The following is a 17634-nucleotide window of genomic DNA, read 5'->3' as shown; positions in this document are numbered from 1 at the left end:
CAGTGCTGTTAATATGTTCAGAAATTTGTGTCGCTTAACTCTAAAGTTCGAGCTTTGGGTCAATCAGGACAAGCAAAACAACAAAAAATTCTTCATGTTTATTATTCTCATGAAAACATACAACCTCCCCTGAAACCCCCAACCCGCCATCTGCCAGCCCCCCACATTACGAAACCCCTCCAACCCATCCCACCCACTCACCCTTCAAATTAGATAAAAGCTTCTAAAAGTCAAGTCGTTGGTCAGCTGCAGGAGCTTCAAGCTTCATAAAAAGGATACGGTGAAACAACAAACAGAAACTTTGACCCCGTTTAGATCTGACTCTGGATCAGCTGTTCATGATAATGATGTCTATTGTTATCTAATTAAAGATTAAATCATAGATCACTGATCAGTATCTGCTGATACTCATAGTTTACTGTTTTACAGGTAAGGAACAGTAAGGAAGAAAATCAGTGACTATCAGCCGTGTTGGTTGTTAGTCTGCACACAGACTGTAGGTGGGGCTGCTGAGCCAAGTGCATGCTGGGATGTCCTTGCACCTCACGACAACTCATGTTCCATCTTTAATCCTGATTCAGACCAGATGTTAGAGTCAGATATAAACAGGGCAATAGCTTTCACAATAAATCAGTTCTTAGATCGATTTGATTGGTTTTAATCAATCACTTCCTGCAGGGAGAGAATCCATCACAGCCCACGTCAAAGAATAAATCCCTTGGGTCTGTGATTAAACACCAAGGCAGATGACAGACCAGTGAACACAACGCTCTCCTGTTCGAAAATCAAAACCAGGAAACCAAGATGAAACAAATTACAGCAGAATTTGCAGAGTTTCTGAATTAATGCGTCAAATGACAAAAATGACAAAAAATGTTAAATATCAAATAATCGTTGTGGACGTTTATTTTGTAAAATCATGCCATGTTTTCACTGCTCTTCTTTGATGTCACTTTAAGAGTCTCCCTGACATCACTTTGTTTCTCTACTCAGCAGCCAATTCTCAAATTTCTAATTTCCCTGAATGTTCCAGCTCTAACGGATTATTTCTGTCACTTTGGGTGTAGATTTTCATGACAACAAAATGAAAGTAACGGCTGTCTGAAAGCAAATCGATCTAAAAACTGACCAATGATTTGTAACCTGAATGTTAAAACAGGCTGCAGTGTGACAAAGCAGCAGCACAAAGTTCAGCTTCAGGAAGAACGTTGGTCTCTGTAAAGCTTTAAAACAGAAAACAGTGGTGAAGCAGCAGTCTGTAATCAGTCGGTGAACGTCTCAGCAAAGTTTGTGTCCAATCATTCATTCTATAACAGCGCAGACGGGTCAGCGTCTCCATGGTGATCTGCTTGTTGTGTAGACAGGAAGTTTGTACAGCAGTCATTCGGTCCATCCAGGCTCCGCCCGTCCTGGAACACAGTGCTTGCCGTCGCTTGACAAGTGGACACCTCGCCAAAATCCTGCAAACACGACACACACACACACATTTGTTTGAGTGTAAAAATTAACAGTTGTTCTACACATTACGCTTACGCACTCTATGCACACGCTGTTATTTATTATACCTGTTTATCAATACCCTGTCTATTTATCTGTGGTCTCTGCTGCAGTATGTTTCTGTTTCATTCTGTCAGTATAAATCTGTGAGCTCGTCGTCTTGCTACTCGTCAGACGGGTGTTGCTGCGGTGAGCAGCTGTGACCAGCAGGTGGCGGTGCTCACGCTCACTCTACAGCGGTTCATTTGTCATAACATCCTGTTTCGATTACATTCACAACACAAAGGTTTTAACCAAAAGCTCATTTCACATCACTCTCTCTCTTCAGCTCGCTCGTCTGTGACTTTCTGTTTGCTTCAGCGAACCAGAGACGACGACATGAGGTGACGTCTTGGAACTTAAACATTAATCTGAATTACAGTTTAGGCTCCCATACAATAACATGTTCACGTTAACGTGAAGAAATATGAAACTTCTTGTTAAAGCAAATTAACTAAAAACTGCAGCATAAATGATGCATTTGGGTGCCGCAGTTTTGTCTGCTGGCCTTCATTGTGTCTGATTTACAGCCATGTGTGAGTAGTTAAGTTGGGACAGACGAGCCGGTGGCGTCGTCGGCACTCACAAGTTATCAGATGCAGAGCGCTGAAGACGAGCAGCGTCAGCACAGGAATACCAGCGAGGGGTGAGGCGGTGACAGCGGGGGAGGAGGGGCGGGTCGTGGCCGCCTGCGGCTGCAGCTGTGATGGAGCTTCAGATTCCACTTCTTTACACTTCTGACTGTAAACACATCAGTACACACAGGTATCACACAGGTGTGATAAACACAGAGCAGTAAGGCAGACAGGGGAGGATTGCAAGGGACAGAGCTGACGTCTCGAATCATTTGGATTCTGACGATTTTACAGTCAAAAGAGAAAACTCTACAAACGCGTTCTGATCTCATTTCTACTGGGACCACTGAGCCCCCTTCTCAAATTCATCTTTAATAAGCTATTTAAATGTTGTCGCTTCGACCACAAAATATCATGTGAACTCTGGTCACTTGGTGCTTCTGTAGCTACTTAGCTTTTGGCTGTGTTAGCCTCCATGTTTCAATTCATAATGCACCTTACATTTTATTTTATTCTGCACAACATTCAATACAGCTTATCTGTTGTATATACATTTTATAGTGCTTTGTATATTTGCTATTTTAACAGTACGGGTTATTCTTTTTCTTTCACGGTATCGTCACTGTGTGTAATGCTGCTGCTGTACTGTAATTTCCCAGCCTGGGGTCAATAAAGAATATCAATCTAATCAATCTAAATCAATAATGACGGCTTTGGCTACAGCTAACACGCCGTCACTGCAGCCCAGCTTTTATCTCAGTGACACATTTTTGTGGTATCACATGAAACACGAAAAAATATCCTGGTCTCAGGTCAGATTTAGCATGTAGTTAATGAGTTTTGTCTTTATAGGACAGAACTGACTAATTCCCATGAGTCGTGTGATGGCAGAAATTGCCTGTCCCATCACAAACCAGCTGTGACTATAGAGACACGAAGCCCCTCCCCTTCCTGCTGTCTAGCTGACTTGCTGGGTGTGGTCTCACTGTGCCTCCACCTTCCATACGTCCTTCAAACCTGTCAGAACAGGTAGATTTCTCTGAGCAGAACTCAGCACTCCAAAGATTAACAGCTTTACGTTGAAATCCTTCAGTGATGAAAGTCCGGTGAACAAAAGACTAAACGAGTGTCGACTCACAGCTGTTTCTGCAGGTACTGCCGTCCCACCTCGCAAGCTTTGATTTGGTTCTCAGCGGCCAGCATGTGACTCTTAGCAGCAGTGTTCAGATTGTAGCAGGACATGGTCTCTAGGACCGTCTGGGTCACGTTCTGCTGCAGGGCCTCGATTTGATCTGCACACACAAACAAACAGAGTTAACATGCTGCTCAGGGAGACAAGAAACACATCTTAGTAAACTGAAATGAAAAAACAGACCTTAGAAGAAACAAAAACTAACTTAATTTTTTTAAAAAGTGGCTTGTCTGACAGCGTTGGGCTCACGATTGAAGGTGCTGTGCCGACACTCACCCACGTAAATTCACGTTCTGACTTTGTTCCTGAAAAATCTTTGGTTTCCAATCATTTCAGCAGATGGTCCTGGTTACTACGTTACCCATTGTGTTGTTTTGTGCTGTTAGTGACTGAACGTTCCCCAACATAGCAGTAGTAGCTTGGGGTGGGGCATCTTTTCATCTGTGCTGGAGTCTAATCAAACAGAATCGAGCAGAATATGAACAGGGTTTGGTTCAGATCTGCTTCTGTATGAACTTATAAGGAAACACTGAGTCTAATCAGAGTTTGTTATGTCAGGAATGTGCTGAGCTGCCAGCACTCATGTTTTCTGTACTTTAGCTTGTTTGTGGGCAGATTCTGGATCAGATTCAGCCTCGGTGAGGTCATTGCCAAAGCATGAACACCTGGACAAGCACTGATACCAGTACAGAGTCCAGAAACCAGACAGATCATCTTCTGTCAGCACACTGATGCTGTACTGTGGGAAGGGTGTATGGGTGGGGACGCGACACTGAGCCTCCACCTCCCGATCACTGCTGCACGGAAGTTACTGACTTCGGTTCTGCACTGTGGGAGGAAGTGGTACTAGTAGTAGTTTTACTTTCTATACTTTAAGTAACCTGTTTGTGTGTTAAGTAAGTAAGATCTTGAATACAGGACGTTAGCTTGTAATAGAGTATTTGTACACTAAATGAAAGTGATTGTGTTTTTGACTCACTTGTTCCACACCGACGTGTTCACATTAAACGGTGACTGATGCTATCAGCAGCTGCCTGTTAACACAATGCTGCTCTCATATCTGCTTCATACAGGAATCCATCACTTCCCTCCGACTGTTCAGAGCAGGAAGTCACCTTCATTAAAACGTTTCTCTACTTGCCATCAGGCTCCTGTTCCTGCCGCTGCTGCCTCTGGAGAGGATTAGTGAAGGAAAATACCTTTCTTAACTCTAACAAAGGCTCCTGTTTCATTACACACTGCAGATGGTCGCAAATCTGTGAGAAACGTACACGTCATAATAATTAATCTGCTGAAAACAGGTCATATAATCTCACTTCATTTCTCATTTAATGTGAACATCACTTGAAGCAACAATTTCCTCAGTGCTTCAGTACATAAAGACATGCAGTACTTGACTAAATGTACTTGACCTGCAGTGCTCGTTGTGTTTATGAAAACATTTTGCTGCTGACTGACTCCGAAGTGCTGACATCTCATGTGGTTTTGTGATTAGGAAACATTAAAACTGAGCAGGTAGAGAAGAAGAACAGAAGAAAGAACAGGAAGTCAGAGCTACCACCTGATAAGATCCCAGCGAGCGTCACTTTGGCACCACGTTGAGTCGTGGTGTGCAGCTGAGCTGGAGCTGTTAGCATTAGCGTAGCGCTGTGATGCTGACATCACAGGGAAACCCACATACCAAAGTCCTGATACTGCACAACCGTCTGCTATGAAGTACTTTTTCTGCAGGGTCTCTTCACTGCACTGCATGAAATTACTGCTTACTTGTTGAGTTGAGAGGATTCATTTCTTTCTCTTTTTTTTACATTTTTACTTTTAAAGTGATGCAAGAAGCATTCAGATACTTTATTTCAGTAGAAGTACTAGTGCCACACTGTACAAATACTCTGAAGTAAAACGATCAGTAAAATGTAGTTAGAGTATTCACAGTGAAACTGAGTGCAGCACAGCGTCCCCTGTGACTGCTGTGCCGTCGTATCTGATCTCTGATCAGATGAATGTGACTGCATTACTGTACAAGCAGGAGTTTAAGGTTGTACCAGGCTGAACACAGGACTGCAGCTGATGATTCTGGATCTGGATTCATCTGCTGATTATTTTCTTCATTAATCCATTGATTGTTTGGTTTGTAAAGATTCTGAAAATAACAAAAATCTGAAAAAGGTTTGTGGACTTTTTTCTCCTGGTGTTCCTCGTCTTCATCTTTTATTTCTGTCTTTTTCCTTCCATTTCCTGTTTCTCTCCTTCCTTTCTTGTCTTCATTCATTGTTTCTTTAACATTCATTCTTTTTGTTTTATTAATTCCTCCCCTCTGCTTTTCTTTCATTCTGTTTACTTTTGTTTTCAGATTGATTGCTGATTTTCTTACTTCCCTTCTTCCTTTCCTCTTGCGGCCTCCTTCCGTCCTTGTTTCCTTCTCACAACATGTACATTTGCAAACATGTGCACTGAATTTCCTGACATCTTTTATTTGTGGTCTCTGATTCTTTGACATAATTAAAAAGGACACTCCCTTTTTCTCTCAGAAGAGAAAATCCTTTTTTTTTTCTTCAAACCGGCCAATCGTGTGTGTTTATTTACTGGTCATCATGGTAACCGGGGGGGGGGGGTTTACAGCTAAGAATACCAGCGGTGACTTGCTCAGAAAGTGTCCTTTCATGGCAGTGATGGAGTTTTTCCTACAGAGGGAACGTTACCTTCCTGCAGGCTGAGCTGAGCCGTGAGGTTCGCCTCCGTCTGACGGAGCTGCTCGATCTTCTCCTGCAGGACGCTGATGTTCCCGTTCAGGATGACCTGCAAGATGAAACAAACACACCCCAGAGAGAGAAAAACACGTTAGTGCGGGACTGAAGGTTAGAGGTTTTACGGCTGAGCTAACATCCATCCACACAGGTGTTGTGACAGACAGAAGCTTCAGGTCAAATGTGCAGAATCCTTACGTCTTAATCCCGTCTGCAAAAGCGTTTGAAATATTCCAGCAACCACATGCAGTAAAAGCACAGCAGCTCTGTCAGCTTCATGTGGCAAAAGTACTGCAGTTAAATGTGACTGACATCAGATTGTTCATACTGATACACTAGTGAGAGTTTACTTCACACACAGTTTGTCCACTGGTCCTCGACCTGAGGTGCTGAAGAGTCAGCACACCTGTGGCTAAGGTCGGGTTTAGTCCTCTTGTGTGTGATGTACCTGGACTGTGCCAGTGTGAAAGATTCCTCAGACTAAAACCTCGCTCAGTCCGAGACTGTGACGGTTCTAAGAACCTGAACCCTGCACACACAGGTGGACCAACATGCGGACTGTGAACCTGCTCTGTAGGACCTGCATCTGGGCCGTGCTGTGCCAGGCCAGACTGTGCCCGGCTGTCTGCTCTCAGGGCTGAGCTGGTGATTGAAAGCAGCACAGCTCTGTCGCTGAGAACGGCTTTTCGAAACATTCCTTTCATGGGACGCAGCAGTTATAGTTAGACCAGCACTTTAAACAGAATCCCGCACTTAAAGGAACAGTCCAAACAAACATCTTCACCCCGAGAGGCCTCTAACACAGTGACAACACACAGTGTAGTACGCCGTGTACTCACACTGCGTCAGTAATACTAATACTGATGTACTCGTGCTGTTCTGAGCTAACTGAGAGAGCTCCTCCTATTAATTTATCATCAACATCATTGATTAGGAAAACTTCCAAATGTTCTGATGTGAAAGAAACATCATCTTGATTTGTTAAAAACCAAACTGAGAGGAACCTGCCCAGGGACCTCACGAACATCTGCAACAACAGAAAGTTTGGTTAATTATTTCCAGTTCTGATTTGTTTGTGTTTCACCTCCAGCCTTTAATGTGAAGTCTTTGAAAACCCAGTGATTTTATCTGACTGTACTTTAGTCATGCTCTGCTGAGCTCTCACTACAGTTTTGTTTTACTGTGAAGACCCAGCCGGATGAACACCTGAAGCCGTTAAACAGGAAGTGATGCAGAGGAAGCAGCAGTGAAACCGCTCATTTGCATGTGTGTGTGAGTGTGTATGTATATGTGTGTGTGAGTGTGTATGTATATGTGTGTGTGTGTGTGAGTGTGTGTGTGTGTGTATGTATGTGTGTGTGTGTGTGTGTGTGTGTGTGTGTGTGAGTGTGTGTGTGTATGTATGTGAGTGTGTGTGAGAGTGTATGTATATGTGTGTGTGTGTGTGTGTGTGTGTGTGTGTGTGTGTGTGTGTGTGAGAGAGTGTATGTATATATGTGTGTGTGTGTGTGTGTGTGTGTATCTATGTATGTGAGTGTTTGTGTATGTTGGGTCTTCCTGCTGACTCAGTCACACAGAACCACCTGAAACCACACTGACGCCACTGACTGGTCTGAGGACAGGATGTAGCAGACAGACACACAGACAGGTAGGCGGTTCAGCAGAGGGAAAGAAAAAGACAGAATTTTTAGATTCTGCATCAATTCACGATTTTTCAAATGTTAGTTAATGTGAAAAGGACAAACAAAAGGACAGAAGTTACAAGCAAGTTTTAGTTAACGTCTGAGTTATTACATGTGCCAGGAGACTGTGAAGTTTCTTGTTTGCTGGCAGAGCAGCGAACTCCAGCAGTAACAAACGAGATCAGCTGACCAACAGGCCGCAGTGTTAAAGCCACCTAAAGCTACTCTGTGGTGAAGAGAATAAGTCTGCTCAGTCTGTTTCTCAGGGCGCTAAAACGTTCTGGACAAAAGGAAGGGGGAAGCAAGCCAGGCAGGTTGTACGAAGGGAGTGTCAATCAACAACCTGTAAAAACTTTGTTAATGTCAAACCACGAAACTGTTTTGGAAAAGCTAAGCTTGACACATCCCAACACATAACAACACAACAAAACAAACCTGACTTAAAACTGATACACTGACAAGAGACCAGCTGATGAACCTCAAGTGAGATGAAAACGAAAACACATCAAACTGAATCCGCTCCCTCAAAACATCACACAACAGCTGGAAATATCACATGTGGTTCACAGGTTTCACAGCTGAGAGCAGCTTGAAACCTCCGCTGAACCAAAGTGAGACTCTGCTGCCATCGCTCACACGTCGTCTTTTACGTCGTCTCCGTCTCTTACAGGACGGACACGCGTTCTCTGAAAGCTCAAAAGGTAAAGCATCTACCCAGCATGCAGCGGCTTAAAGTCTGAGCTCAGGTGATACCAGCTGGTGTTCAGGTGGTTTCCATCAATGACGTGTTGGAGCAACAGGTGCAAACAGTTCAAATGTATAAAACTTTTGGTAGGAATGCAGCAGCTGCACAGATCACACGTCTGCACGCAGAGAACGAACGCTGCAGCTGAGTTTTGTCTCACAGCTGAAGACAGGAAGCTGTCAGGAGCCAAAAAGAAGAAAACTGATCAATTAGCAGGCGAAGATGCTAACAGGCTAACAGAAGGTAGCTGCCCGTGTTCATGTTACGAGAAGCTGTGGCAGAAGTTTATGTCACGTGTCCCGTTTTGAAAAAGTCCCGTTTAAACCAAGTCAACATGTAATTGTGATGAATTTGAACACAGTCCATTTATTATTTACAGCCAGAGGAGTAAAAAAAACAGTGTGTCCTGGTCAAATGCTCTCTCCTGATTGGCTGTTGATGTCTACTGGCGGTTGTGCCCGTGTCTGGTTCAGAAGGAGGTAAACCTTCAGCTCAGTACTGTGGAATCCCGTTTTCCTAACATGCGCCGTCTGATCAAAACGCAGCGTCTGCAGTGGATTCTGGGAAACGTAGTCACAGTCTGCAAATTGTTAGAATATGTTATATCTGTTTGGAGGAAAATGGAGTTTTTCCAAGATCGTTTTGGGACACTTTGAGATTATTCACAATCCACAGTGATGATGTGAGAGTTTCCCTTCAGCACAAAGAAACACTGAAGCTTTCACAGGATGAGCAGAAAGAAAAAGGCAGCAGGAAAAAAATAAGGGAGTGGAGAGGGAGGAGTGGAGCAGAGGTGAAGGAAGGAGAGCAGGAGGAATGAGTCAGGACGAACCACCAGAGGAGGAGGAGGAGGAGGAGGGGTGGGGATGAAGGCAAACACTCACTTTTTCCAACCAACAACTCTGAGAATATGAAGCTGGAAACGTTGGAGGCAACTGAACTCCTCACAGTTTAAGCTCTCAGCGTGCTGGGAGGGGAAACGACTCAAAGTCTTTACTGGAGGGAAAATAAAAGTGTCCCAAAATGGAAACACTTTATAAAGACGGAGGGAGGAGGACAGTGAAGAGGAGATTCACTCATATCAGAGCTCACACGACTCAAACGATCTATTTCCTTTCTGAGCTGAACCACCCTGAGGAGGCTGAAGAACCGAATGTTTCACTCAGCACCTGCTCGGTTTCTCTTTGTGTTAACGTTAGTTATCGATGTCAGCGAGTCACTTGTTGTTGGGGTCCACATGGAAGCTGTTGGTGTTTTGGGGAAGCGGGTGGAGCTGCCCCCCAGTTGAATTTTGGCAGCTGGACTGAGCATGAGACTGTTTTCAGTTTTTTGGAGTTTTATTGGGATTCCATTGATGAGGCTGTACAATAACTCAGCCTCATGACTTTCTGAGTCTGTTGTCAGTCTTGGTTCAGCATGAAGGTATGAGTGACCAGGATGAGTGAACATGTGCTCACAAAGTAGGACGGTTCAGCCTTACTGGTCTGACCTGATTTGTGACTGAAGCTGGAGCTCAGTCCGTCATGCATCCTGCTGTCTAATTTTCTGTCCTTACAGACAGGAAAGCAACAGACAGATCACCAGGTCTTGTCTTTGAGGTCATGTGATATCGTTAAACTGATCACCTTTTCACTAAAAAAATCTTGTTTCAAGTAACAGCACAATTAGACCCCACTATTATATTATATGTATTATACTAATGTATCATGTTACTGTTACTGTTCTGCACAAAGTCTCATCTCGAGTAACTTGTTCTAAAAACCAGAATTTCCCACTTATTTCCTACCTCTGAAAAGCATCAGCGACTGCTTATTTCTTTTAGTCTAAATGTCACACATTTAAATTAACCTTCTAATTACTCTTCATACATTTTCAATTTCATGATAAATATTGATGTATGAAAAACACTCTTAGTAATACTGACACAAACCACTTGCCTCAAACCGGAACTCCGTGTGGTTTTACCAGGAAACACACACGAAAGCACAGAAACAATGAGGAACATTCAAAATCTAAACAATAAAAGTAGTAAAGTAAAACATGCAAACAGGACGTAGAAAACTACTTTCCCCTAAGATGGGACTAAATTCAAACAACCTGCCAAGTTATTTAGACTGATTTCACACACATCAACTGGTATTTTTACACTGCTGACTCGTGTCAGATGAGCTCCGTCACTCACATTCTCCTGCTGGCACTCCTCCAGCGTGGCGTTGGTGGTGTTGAGGCGTTCCAGCAGCACCAGGATCTCAGCTTTATGACGAACCCGCTCCTCCCGCTCTGCCTCCACCATCTCCTCCAGAGCCACTTTGTTCTTGTTATACACCACCTTGGCCCCCTCCATCTTCTCCGTCACCTCCTGCAGCTCGGCGCGGCACTGAGCCGAGCTCTTCAGGTCTGGAGACGTCGCCCACACCACGATGATGATGAGCGAGATGATGGACCAGAGCGCCAGCAGGGCGATCACCATGTTCTTTACCTTCTGCGAGGAGTTGGAGGCGGCAGCCATGGGAGAAGAGCTGAAGGAGGTGGAGATGGGGACGGAGATGAAGATGGTACTGCTGGGGGTGAGGATGATCAAGACGAGCAGTGGAGCGAACAGCTACTCTCAGTGAGTCTCTCAGGTTGAAGTGAGCTGGACTTTCCCTTCAGGCTGGGCAGGAACTCAGGGAGGGGCTCCCTCTGAGGGTGACAGGAGGACGGCAAACCTCACCCACTCTACTCTCCCACCTCCCATCGCCTCCCCACCCCAAACCTCACCCTCCTCCTCCCATCCACACTGGTGTGATCGAGCCCAGAGAGGACGCCGTGATCCACAGGAAAGTCACTAAACACACACACACACACAGAGTGAGGAGGGAAAGTTTCGTTTATGTGAAAGAGTGTGAGTGAGTGTGTGTTTCAACACTGGGGCTTTCTGTTTCTGTTTCCCTGAATCACAGCCATGAACTTGGATGAACTCTGGAACACAAACTGATCTGACAGGATCTTCAATAGCAGAAGTTTCAGAGAAACGAAACTCAGAGAAACAGAAAAGAAAAGATAAAGAAAATGTGCCTTCATTCCTCCTCAGCAGCTCTCACTCTTTCCTGACCTCCTGCCAGCTGCTGGCACACAGCTGGCACAGGCCCCGCCCCCACCAGTCTGTCTGAGCTGTGATTGGCTACGAGCTTCAGTCCTTGGACTCCTGGCCAAACAGCCAAACAACATGACTATGTTGTATGTCCTGCCAGGAGCCAGGAGCCCAGTTTCAGGGTTAACCCCCACCCCCTCCAGGCCACTCCCAACAGGCTGGACTTTCATAAGGGAAATATGTCTTGGTTGTGTTGGAGAATCACAAACTGTAACTGAAATGTTAACCAAATATGAACCAATCAATGTGAGCGTACTGAACATCGCCCCCCTTTGCCACAGCTCAGAGAGTGCTGATGTGAAGTGGATCTGAGTCTGTCCAGTCTGTTAGAGTGAGCACAAAGTCTTTCCCGACATGTCAGCTGTAGCTGCTCACAGCAGCCACTGCGTTACCCTTTAACTCTGATGACACCCACGTTTCCACTCTACATGCATGAAAAACATGCCTGTGTGGCTCAGTTCCTTCAAACCTGCTACAAAAACAAGAGAAGCAGTTTCTCAGCATCATCACTTCCTGTTTCTGACACACGTGAAGACATCTTCTGTGCTCAGATCTGATGTTTGTAGCTTGAAGGCCAGTAGGGGAAAGAGCAACAACAGTAATGTTTAGGCTGACGTGAGTCTCACAAGAAGCACTGACAACTCTCACAGAGATCATTCGTCTGTGGAAGAATCGCAAAAATGCTGCTGACAAACATCTCAGTGTTGCAACGGTGTGCTGAAACACTGATGATTTACACAGTATGTGCCCTCACCGCTCACTCACTGCAGAGCTCCTGGCACAAAGTCACAGATTTAAAGTTATTTCTGGCAGCAGGCCGTCTGCAGTCTCTCCAGCGCCCCCCGCAGGATCATTACACATCAGTTCATCTGAAGTCAGAGCAGTGACGTGTTCGGACTGTATTTGTGTCACACTGCACCCTGCTGACACATCACACACTCTACACATGATCTGTTCAGACCCACAGGAGCTCATTTCAATGCTCATCGTCAACAATTAGGGCTGAAATAAAATATTTTCCTTATCTGCAGGTTTTAGTCATTAGATGTTCAGCTTTCATTTGTCATACACTGACAGTTCAGAGACAGCTTGGACTGTTGAATAAATAAAAAAATATGGCTAGTGAGAAATGATAAATCAAGAAAATAGTGCAGATTAACCGATAATGAAAACAGGCATTCATTGCAGTTTCGACTGGCTTCAAATGCAGCCTCTTTTGTTTCTTTGGGTTTTGGATTGTTGGTTAAACACAACGCGACATCTGAAGACGTCTCGGTGGACCCAATGGGAAATTACACAATCTGAAGTCATCTTATACACCAAACAATAAATCAATTAGTCGAGAACACGATCAGCAGATTAAACGACAATGAAAATAATTCTCTCTGCTCCATCATGGTGGTGTGGTTTTCTTCGTCTATACATTTCAATTCAATATTAAACCACAGAGACAGACAGGAACCCAAAGGCCAGAATCAAACCTGGGATGTTGAGATCATGGTGTGGCCAGGTGGCCCCGAGTCAGTGTCACAAGTAAATGGAAATGGTAAAAATGGAGTGTACTTACAGAGTGCTCTTTTAGTCTGACCACTTAAAGCACACAAGCCAGCATGCACCCATCCACACACACACACACACACATCCTCACACTGTTAGCCAACCTTCCAGTTCGTGGACGACCACCCTACCTCCTGAACCACAGCTGCCCTGCTATTCCTGAGTCTGAGGACATGAAGGTAAACAAATTATGTGGGGTTTATATTTAAAAATAACACACATTTTAATCTTTGGGCTTGGAGGAAAGTTATCAAGTATTTTCCAGTCAAAAAACTCAAGTCCAATGAAGTCAGAGTTGCAAGTTTTTTTCTGATTTTGTTGAGTCTAAAGTCACCAAAGGTGTGGCCTGAGTCCACATCTCTGTGAGAGACTGAGAAAATGACCGTCATGATGTCACCAGCACGTCCACATGCTTTTGTTCACACAGCATGTCCGTTAGGTGTTGTTTTGAACGCCGAAACGCTCCGTTGGTTATAAAGACAGCAGCAGCAGCAGCAGCTTCCTCCGTCAGTTGATGATGGAGTCTGTGCTGGTCTGTCTGATGTTGCTCTCCGCTGGCGGTGAGTCCACTTCCTGTCTGTTTACTTATTTATTATGTAAATGTAAACATGCACTTCAGCTAACGGATTTATAAACATGTTTGTATGGTTATTAATCATGACGCAGCCGCAGACAGTGAAGTGTCATCTATGTCCATTATTAGAAGAGAAGGCAGACAACTCGACAGCCAATAACTCCAGAACACTGCAGCACACAACAAAGCTAGATGGATGAACAGTGAACGGCGAAAAGCTTGATTTTGGGGTGAACTGTCCCTTTAACAGTTAAACGTTGATTTCCGTTTCTCATTTACAGCATAGCGTATCTTTATCACTTCGCGTCTTTGATTCCTTTTAACTAACATACTTGAGCTCCCGACATTATTTTCTCTCAGCCCATTTTATTCTGTTTTACTGGTTTGAGACTTTCGTGACCTAAGAATTCTGTTAGTGTTTTACACGACTGTGGTGTTGTTAAGGTGTCGTAAGGCGGCACGACGCCGCCGCCCTGCTGGTCTCCACGATGCGGGTGAGAGTCGGGGAGGACGCCACTCTGCACTGCCCCCTGCTGGCAGCCTCCAACGCCACCACCAACACGACTGTCCCTTCCACCCTCAGCTGGTACAAGAGGACAGCGGAACAGGGTCCTCAGATGCTTCTTTCCATCAGGTCCAACGACAGCTCGAATGTGAAGTACGGCTCCGGTTTCAGTCCTGAGAAAGTCTCGGCCACCGCCAACGGCTCGCTGCTGCTGCACGCCTCCCAGCGGAGCGACTCGGCGATTTATTACTGCGGCATCACTCATGGAGACGAGCGGAAAGGCAAAGTCCCAGAGAAATGATGTGGTGCGTTTACTGGTTTGATCTGTCTTCACTCCCGGCTTCGGATGTGTTCCTGCTTTACCTGCACACACCGAAACCTGAACGATGATGAATGAACATTCATTTAGCGTATGAAACTCTGTCGTTTCTGTTGTGAGTTGAATCAAAAGGCTCCTAACAGCTGCATTCAGTGGGACCATATTATTTTGTTTCATTTAGATTTGTGTCACTATCGTTTGTATTTTTATTCTATGTTTAATTTACTTTGTACTCCTTTGATTATTTGTCTTGTTTTTTCTTTTTCTTATTCAGTATTTCATGTTATCACCGACTTAACAATAATTGTGATTTGCGTTTCTCTGACACTTCGCATATAAATTAATAAAGTATCTATGTGACCAAACAGTAAGACGTGTGACTGTTTTAAGAACTCTGTAGTTCAGGCACAAAAGCTTGACGTTAAAAGTTAGATTATTGGTTCAGTACAAAAACCACTCAACTGGGGCAACAGAAAAATGGCGAACATAGCTAAACCAGCGCTGGCTTTACTTTAAGCCAAACGGCTAACAGACAGACAGACAGACGGCGTATCTGACTCACGTCATCTGAGGTCTTCTTTCCTTAGAGGAGTGGGTAGTCTCTCCGTCCTGTCAGATAATCTTACTGCACTTGTTGGCTGTGACGCCATTTTGTTTGCTAACTCAACCACTGAACTTCGCGCCATCGCTGCTAGCCATAAAGAACGTAAGTGTTAGCATTAGCAACACTAGAAAACAAGCTAACTCTGAACTCTTTCTGTAACGAGTTTAATGTTCATCGAGAAAGCACCGACTGCTTTCTTTCCCTGACTTCACATTGTGAATTAATGCTTTCAAGTCTGTTTCACCTGCTTTCCTTCGTCTCCGCAGCAACACCGTAATACCCTCCTTCGCCACACAGACAGGTAGACATTAAATAGTTGCAGTATAGAGGGCGCTGTTTCACTCATTTGAATATTTTCAATGTACACCTGAAAAACGACAGTTAACTATTTATATGACCAGGGCTCCTCACTCTAAAATCATATAGTCAACTAAACTCTTCTAAGATGTGAGTTGTTTTTAGATTTTCAGAAATACAAATAATGCATTGCAAGTGAAAGTTTGTCTTTCAAATTCCTAATTTAGTGAAAGTACATTACAAATAAAATGTAATCAAAGTGCCCTAAGTGCCAGTTATTAAAAAGAAAATATGTGAGCGGAGGAGAAAAGTCTGTAGTGGAACTGATTACGACTCACATGTGTGCTGTGATGAGGAGACACAAGTAGAAACCATCTGGTTTAATCTAAAACAAGGTGTTGAATGTTTTTGATGTAAAGTGACTAACTATAGCCATTAACTAAATGTAGCTGATATATTTCTTCTCTGAAATGCAGTGGAGTAGGACAGAAATATACGCCAAAGTAAGCTAGCACACAATGAAAATACTTAAGTAAAGTACAAGTACGTTTAGATATATTATAAAAATGTAAGCAACTTTACCATTGAACTCAGTGAATGAGATATCTTTGCTCTGTCCTGGACAGTTTGCCAAAGGTGTTGTAATGTGTTTTGGTGGATGTAGCTTTTGAATTCTTGTTCCTGTAAAACAAATGTTCCTCCTGAGCTGCAGTATCCTGTAACTTCTCCTGGGATCAATAAAGTTTTCTCATGTTTCCACTTTTGAAAATTCTTGTGAATAAACAAACTTTATCGATCATGTAGCTGTTAACAATACAATGACTGAACTGTGTTGTGATGGCCTGCATGCTGTGTGAGTTTCTGTGTTTATGAAACTTTTGACAGTTTGACATATGGATCTGTTTGTCCTTCGCCAACTGAAACAACGGTCGCGCTGATCCCAGGGCAGTTTGCCTCCTCTGGAGACTGTTGGGGTTCTGCTCCAACAGTTTCTCGTGTTTGTTTTCCACAGAGTCTCCTGACTTCACCGAGCAGCAGGAACGTTGACACACAGGAGATCTGCTCGCTTCAGACTGACAGCAGCCACAACCGCCATCATCTGAGGTAAAAATATATCCATGAAAAGACACGAAAGCGCTTTAATTGACTTTATTAGGGCATTAATTTAAGGAAAAGCATCATCTTCATGAACTGCAAATTAAAGTAAAATTTTGAGGATTTTTATGTAAGGTTAAACCTCAACTAATAGGACTTTATTTAATGTTAAAAGACAAACACTATATGAACTTTTATTTAAGCAAAAAACTTTATTAAAGATTAAACAATGTAATTATAGACATTAAAATTATGGTTAAATATTGTTCAGATTTTTATGTAAAACTAAAAAAATCTGCATTTTAAATAGAAATCATCAATAAAAAGTTAAGTTAAAAAAACATTATTTGGAGGACCTTAAATTAGATAAAAATTACAATTATTGGAACTTTAAAGTAAAAGCAACTTTTATGTATTATTTAAAACTTTTAATGGGTTCTTTCACTTGAGGTAAAAAATAATTTAAAGTGATTTCATTTCAAGTGCAACAAAATATTTCCAGAGCTTTTAATCCAGATAAAACGGTTGCCATGACGCCCTGGTAAAACACAGATGTTAATTAAACTTAAGTGAGACATTATTAAAACTTTAACACTCTAACATCATCATGAGGACTTTAGCATTTATTTCATTAACAGTCTGATTCATCGTCCCCAGGACTTCAAATTACTGAGCCAGAAGAAGAGGACGAGACTTCAGGATGGACAGAGCACTGATCATCATCTTCCTGCTGCGGTGAGACTCCACAGAAACTGACGAACTGCTCCTTTAGCAGCCTGCTTTGTCAGTGTTTTTGTACGTTCTCTGTTTGCTTTCTCCTGCTGTAGATGTTGGTGTGTTTGGTCTCTGCCCAGAGGACAGTCCGTCTCCCTCTCGATGGTTTTCAGCGATGGAACTCTGCTGCTGGTGGACGTTGGTGAAGAGGCAGCCGACTGTGATGAAGACCATCTTCATCCCCATCAGAAAAAGCCACCAGGTGACCTTCGTCCACCTTCTAATCACGTTCAGACTGTGGCAGAGAAATCCAGCAGTGAAAACCAGGCTTTACCTGGACATAACAATGGAGGACACATCAG

The 17634-nt window shown here is 43.5% G+C and overlaps 2 protein-coding genes across 4 annotated transcripts; one reads left to right on the top strand and one right to left on the bottom strand.

Annotated features, from left to right (window-relative positions):
* Positions 1-159: 159 nt before the first annotated feature.
* On the bottom strand, positions 160-15250 carry si:ch211-1a19.3. Of its 3 annotated transcripts, XM_046392512.1 has the most exons (7): positions 15125-15249; positions 12000-12076; positions 10657-11156; positions 6003-6099; positions 3250-3403; positions 2123-2277; positions 160-1460 (listed from the first exon to the last, which is right to left on the bottom strand). In XM_046392512.1, coding segments are annotated over exons 3-7 (735 nt in total). In that variant the 5' UTR covers positions 10984-11156; positions 12000-12076; positions 15125-15249; the 3' UTR covers positions 160-1458. The 3 variants fall into 3 exon arrangements, with proteins under 3 accessions (XP_046248468.1, XP_046248467.1, XP_046248466.1); XM_046392511.1 differs by lacking the exon at positions 12000-12076 and having other exon boundaries at positions 15125-15250; XM_046392510.1 differs by lacking the exon at positions 12000-12076 and having other exon boundaries at positions 10657-11301; positions 15125-15246.
* On the top strand, positions 13347-14948 carry sid1 (secreted immunoglobulin domain 1). The gene is made up of 2 exons (XM_046392515.1): positions 13347-13724; positions 14183-14948. The coding sequence occupies exons 1-2, from the start codon at positions 13679-13681 to the stop codon at positions 14542-14544; spliced, it is 408 nt and encodes a 135-aa protein (XP_046248471.1). The 5' UTR covers positions 13347-13678; the 3' UTR covers positions 14545-14948.
* Positions 15251-17634: the final 2384 nt, after the last annotated feature.

Source organism: Scatophagus argus, chromosome 6 (assembly GCF_020382885.2).
Source record: "Scatophagus argus isolate fScaArg1 chromosome 6, fScaArg1.pri, whole genome shotgun sequence".
In the NCBI taxonomy this organism is placed as follows: domain Eukaryota; kingdom Metazoa; phylum Chordata; class Actinopteri; family Scatophagidae; genus Scatophagus; species Scatophagus argus.
This window is presented reverse-complemented; position numbering and strand designations above follow the sequence as displayed.